The sequence below is a fragment of the Equus przewalskii genome, chromosome 6 (assembly GCF_037783145.1).
Source record: "Equus przewalskii isolate Varuska chromosome 6, EquPr2, whole genome shotgun sequence".
NCBI lineage: Eukaryota > Metazoa > Chordata > Mammalia > Perissodactyla > Equidae > Equus > Equus przewalskii.
Window position 1 is genome coordinate 73744701 of NC_091836.1, and position 6503 is coordinate 73751203.

Genomic DNA, 6503 nt, shown 5'->3' on the forward strand with positions numbered 1-6503 from the left:
TTTGTCTTGAAGCTGAAGAGAGAGTGATATAAGACACAAATTCTGGTCATAGTAGGTGTGGAGCTGGACAGGAATGGCCGGGGAGATTAAGGTAGGGACCAGATTGGGCACGAGGCAGAGGAATCATCTCAGGGTACCACAACCACTCGCTAGATTGGTGATTCACACAACTCAACATAAAGCTATACTCATGGCTATGATTTAATATAGCAAAGGACACTGTGCAGGAGCAGCAGGAAAACATACATACAAAGGTGAAGGCTAAGGAAGTCACATACAAGCTTCCAAGTATTTCCTCTCTTTCTGCAATGGTTGCTGTAGCTGCAAATCTCAGAGACACATGAGAGATGTCTCTATCCAAGGAAACCTGCTTGAGTTTTGGAGTTTGGAGTTCTTAAATGGAGCTGGTTGCCTAGGCATATATCTGTCACATGACCAGTATGTGTAGACTGCAAACCAGGCAACAGGTACACATAATAAGTTTTATGTTTATTTCACACATGCTGTCAACCTGGTTCATCTTGACCTACTGCTTTGGGCATAAATAATAGCATCATTACTCAGTAACTATGTGAACATTCCAGAAGGTTAGTTCTCACAGTTTGGTCACGGGCCATCAATCAACATGGCTACAGAGATGAGCAAGAACTGAGTAATGCAGATGTGTTGCTTTGACTCTTTTCTTGTAGGAATCTTCCAGGCATTCCATGATCTCATTGGACATGTGTTAGAAAGGTTTTCATTAAGGATCTGTGAAATATGACTAGCTTCTAATGTGGCTTAAAAGTAATTCTAATCCTAGGTGACAGAAAATAACAAAAAAGACAAGAATTATAAATTCAAAACTAGATGACCACTATTTGGGGCCTTTAAATAATAAGGAGAATATTTAAGGAAGAGAGTATAGCTGGAACAATTGGAATAACTTGTTGGAAGTACAGTAGGTGATTAAATAGGAAGTTATTCAGTTTAGAGCATGAAGCATGTAACCAGAAGTGAACATTTTGAGCTAGAAAATCATCAAAAAATAATAGTGGTAGTTGTGAGCAAAAACTAACCTGTAAGTGAAGAGGAAGAATGAAAAGGCTTAAACAAGTGTGTGGCATAATTATATTTAGATTTTGAAAGCTATTTTCAGTTCTGTTTGGAGTTGTTTGAGAATAAAGGCAGAGAAGCCAACTAGTAAAGTGGTTAAATCATCTACTTAATTATTAAGGTCTAAATTCAGGAAGGAGCAGTGGAAGTGTAAAAATAGTGATTGATGGGAAAATCTTAAGAAAGTAAAATCTACAATATTGGTAAATGATTATAATGGAAGCAATTTTTAGTTCAGCTTAATTACAAGTAAATGATGTTGTTTAGGACTGCCTAGCTACATAATCACAATATAAAGAAAAGCAATGAAATTAATACTATAAAACTCAGATTACCGGGGCCAGCCTTATGGCATAGTAGTTAAATTCAAGTGCTCCAGTTTGCCGGCCTGGGTTCACAGGTTTGGATCCTGGATGTGGACCTACACTACTCTTCAGCCATGCTGTGGCAGCAACCCACATACAAAGTAGAGGAAGATTGGCACAGATGTTATCTCAGGGCTAATCTTCCTCAAGTGAAAAAAAGAGAAAGATTAGCAACAGACGTTACCTCAGGGCAAATCTTCCTCAGGGGAAATAAACATCAGATTACTGGCAATCGTGAGGTTATGTTCAGGAAAGTCTGAAAAGGAAATTTGAGTGTTGGTAATTTATTACTTCAATATTTAGGTGATATTTATATGGGTGTTCATTTTGCAAAAGTTTTTAAATTATACATTTATTTCCTTGCAGTTTTCTGTGTGTGTTTTATATTTCACCACAATTTTAAAAAAATTTTACAAGAGGGAGAATATTAAGAAAATTAATGCATAGAATTTTTCAAATAGCTTAATTATGAGCCAAGGGAAACAAGAGACTAAGTACCTAGTGACAGCCATATGGTTAGTAAGAGTTTATTTTGTGAAGTGAGCATCTTGAGAAAATTTTTAAACTGTTGTAAAGTACCTAGTGGAGAAAGAGTGGCTGGAGAAAATTATTTCCTATTAAAGAAGTATAGTAAATTCATGCTTAGTAAGGGAGATGTATTTACTTTCTATTGTTGCTACAACAATTTACCACAAACCCAGTGGCTTAAAACAGCACAATATTGTTATTTTACAGTTCTGGAGTTTAAATATCAAAAACGAGGCTTACCAGGCTAATATCAAGGTAACTACAGGGCAGGTTCTTTCTGTAGTCTACGGGGAGGAATCTGTTGTCTTGCCTTTTCCAGCTTCTAAGGCATATTTGTGTTCCTTTGCCCGTGACCTCGTTCCTGAATCTTCAAAACCATCAACATAGTCTCTTCCCTCCCCTCTGACCTCCTGCCTCCCTCGTACAAGGACCCTGTGATTCCATCAGGCCCACTCAGAAAATTCAAGATAGTCTCCCCATGTCAAGATCCTTAATTTAATCACATCTACAAAGTTTCTTCTGCCACATAAGGTAACCTATTCACAGGTTAAGACATGGAGATATTTGGTGGGCCTGTATTTAGCCTACCAAGGAGGAAATAAAGATATAAGAAGAGAGAGGATAAAGATTTGATTGAAACAGCAGAATGAAGGTCAAAAGGAATTGTATGCAGCTATATGAGGGTTAAATTCAAGGGATGAGATGAGAGTGTCATATACATACGGATAAAAGTTATCATGAAATGATTCCATCAGGTCTCACGCAGAGACTGGAGTTAAGTCTGAGGATGTAGAGGAGATGGGTAGAATATGCAGTTCTAGAATCTCTTCAATATACTTATTATCTATGCTTATACGTATATAACATATTTATACACACATATGCTAAGTATAAAAATATAATAATTTCCTTTATTCAAAAATCTAGTGTTATTCTTAATTAGAACTCAAAAATACAGGTGTTAGAGCAGAAAATGTGAAGATATTTAAATTGGTTCCAAACTTAAGTTTAGAGTTAAAAAGTACAAAAAACAAGAAAAGAGGAATTCTGATGAAGCTTTTCCTGAAGTATGCATGGTCGATAGTGAATATGAAAGACAATGAAATAATGATGGTTGCCATAGACTTAGAAAGGTGAGAACCGAGATTGGAGATCTGAAGGACAAAGGTTAGAGGCTGTGAAGTCCAGGAGTGAGCATGTTTGAAAGATAGAACATTATGCTACAGATTGACATCCCAGATTAGAAAATTGCACTGTTTCCAGATGATGATGATTCTTCGAGTCTGGCAATAGAAATGCTGATACATCAAATTTAGGTAGAGATTATTGACATTGTAAATTTCATGGTTTTATAGTTCTTTTCAATAGCAATATTAGATACTCATTCGTTTATGGGTTTGTTTCCTGTTTTTCCCTACTTCAACAACAATAAAATCACGAAATCAAACCACTGCGACGGCAAGAACTTTGTTTAGTTCACTGTGTATTTCCAGCTCCACAAAAAGTCAAGGATAAAGTACGTATTCACTAAATAACTATCACCCTATCAAATATATACAGATGATAACAACAGTTACTTTATTCACCCTGTCCAAGATAAGTTATAAGAATACAAATTTCTCTGACCAAAATATATCAACCATTGGGCTAAGAAAAAGCTAATTATTTCAAATTTTTAATTTACTGAATAATTTTTATTGTTCAATGTATATTGGTTCAAGTCATAGAATAGAAACAGTTTTGGGCCAACCCCATGGCATAGTGGGTAAGTTCCACGTGCTACGTTTGGCGGCCTGGGTTTGGTTCTTGGGCATGGACCTACACCACTCGTTGGCAGCCATGCTGTGGCAAAAAAATGAATAGAAATTGTTTTAAAGTTCTTCCAACCTAATATCCTATACAATTCAGAAGAGTCAGTGGTCAAACAGAAGCTTTGCGTGCATTTGAAATATCATCAGGCACTTTGTTTTTGTTTCAGAAAGCATTCTTTCTTTCTTTGAACGCACTCATTTATGAAATAAACGTAACTTGGGATTCCTCTTGTCCTTTTTTGATAAAAGTTTCAGAATTTTGTCTCGTATCTGCTTGGTTTTCACCACATACACAATGGGGTTCATCAGAGGAGGAATGAGAAAATGCATGTTGGCCATGGTCATGTAGATGTGTGAGGGAAGCTTTGGGCCAAAGCGGTGCAACATAGACAGGCAGATCATGGGTGTGAAGAAGAGGATCACAGCACAGAGGTGGGAAATACAGGTGTTGAGAGCCTTGAGGCGGCCACCATGGGATGCAATGGTCAGTACAGTTTTCAGTATCAGAACATATGAAATGATAATGAGGACAAAATCAAGTCCCATAGTGGACAGCACCACAAACAGTCCAAAGATGCTACTGATCTCAGTGTTGGAGCAGGAGAGTTTTATGAGGTCAGGATGCAGGCAGTAGGAATGAGAAAGTACATTGGAGTTACAGAAGCACAGCCTCCTCAAGAGGATGGGGAGGGGCACTTGTAGAGTCAAGGTGCGCACAACAATAGCTAAACCTATCCTGGCAATTACACTGTTAGTAAAGATGGAGCAATAGTGCAATGGATGAGAAATGGCCACATAGCAGTCAAAGGCCATCGCCAGTATCACAGCTGACTCAAAATCTTGGAAGGAGTGAATAAAAAACATTTGAGTGAAGCAAACAGAGAAGGTGAGCTCTCGAGCATCTAGCCAGAAGATCCTCAGCATTGTGGGGAAAGTGAAGAGGGACAGACCTAGATCAGAGGCAGCTAGCATGGCCAGGAAGAGGTACATAGGTGCATGGAGAGTCTGTTCCTGCAAGATCACTGTCATGATGGACATGTTGCCCACCAAGGTAATGAAGAACATCACACAGAAGGGTATGGAGATCCAGACATGCACCCCCTCCAGCCCAGGTATGCCTGTCACTAGGAAGGTGGAGATTGCGGAGGTGTTGTTATTGATATAAAGCATCATGCCAGGGTCGCATGCCTTTCCTAGAATGAAGTGCATTATCCCAGACACAGATGTCAAAATTTGACTCTGTAATTTTTACACTTTGAGTGTATATACCTTGGAATAAGTGATTACTAACCTTACAAAAGCTTTTATTTTAAACCAACACTGACCTATAACACTCATCTACATATAATCTGAGTCTAAACTAGAAAATTCTTCCTCTATGGATCAAATAATCCAGGTGTTAGCCCAGTGGATGGAAGAAAAAGCACATTCTACTCTCTGTTTCTATTAGTTTGACAATTTTAGATTCCTTAAATAAGTGGTATCATGTAGTATTTGTCCTTCTGTATGTGGTTGTTTTCACTTAGCATAATATCTTCCAGGTTCCTCCATACTGTTGCAAATGGCAGGATTTCCTTCTTTTTAAAGGCTGAATAATATTTCGTGTATGTATATACCACATTTCCTTTATCCACCTGTTTATCGAGGGGCATTTATCCTGTAATTTACCTAGGTCGTAAAATTGGTATAAAGGTGTTTTAAAATGCAAAATTAAAAACAAATCATTTTAAGAGAAATCCTCAATAAAAGTAAGGTAGATCACACCTTACCCTGTAATTATAGTAGAATCCTCTTTTATGGAATTTCTTTGCCTTGATCAACAATGATTCAGACTCCTGAACAATAGCGTGTCGTGATCTACTATTTTTCTGCAAATAGATGCATGCAGACATTGAATATAATCATTTAGAAAACTTTATATGCATTTGACATAATCTGTTTCTTTAATAAAATTTAAGCTTTTTATTTTGAGTGCATTTTTATTAGTTTGTACTAATTTATTTCTATTTCTATTTTACAAAGAAACTAAATAAATATTACATACGCACTCTTCACACCCATTCGCAGTCATCCTCACAAACAATAAATGTTTGTATATACTAATCATCCCAATTTCTCACCTCTCCTCACTCACTAGTGTCATTACTGGTATTTTTTGTAGATCTTTATCGAGATAGGCACTTCAAAATCTTCACTGTCTGCGTGGAAGCTTACAGACTCTAGCTGTAGTAGCCTAAGCACTTCCCAAGTGTTTCAGTTAAAATGTCCCTTGAGTCCAATTCTTGAAGAGAGAAGAGTACTAGAGAAAATAATAAAAATAAACAACTCTTCCTCCCACTCTCACCCTCCTTGCCCTGATAGTAAAGATAGGAAGCATAAGGATCCTGTCCGCTGCTTTTGGCTTTCATTTGGAATAATATTCAACTTTTCAAATTCTCAATCTGGATCATTTTGGGTGAGACTTTCAGAAGTGATCAAAGTGATTAATTAATATCCTACATGCAACCTAAAAAAAAAAAAAGAATGAGGGAAATAAAAGTAAAATCTCAGAGGCTTTAACAGGTTGTTTTGTTTTGTTTTTAAATCCAGAATTAAGCTGGGACAGAGAAGATGGAAGATGGTATAGAAAACTCTCTCTCCATTTGATGAGAGCATAGGCTGCCTACTCTAATTGTTGTGCCACTTAGAGTTAAGCATCTGCTGC

The 6503-nt window shown here is 37.2% G+C and overlaps 1 protein-coding gene across 1 annotated transcript; it reads right to left on the minus strand.

Annotated features, from left to right (window-relative positions):
• Nucleotides 1–3994: 3994 nt before the first annotated feature.
• Nucleotides 3995–4969, minus strand: LOC103554128 (olfactory receptor 51G2-like). The gene has a single exon (XM_008525011.2). It carries the CDS (start codon nucleotides 4967–4969, stop codon nucleotides 3995–3997), a length of 975 nt encoding a protein of 324 aa, XP_008523233.2.
• Nucleotides 4970–6503: the final 1534 nt, after the last annotated feature.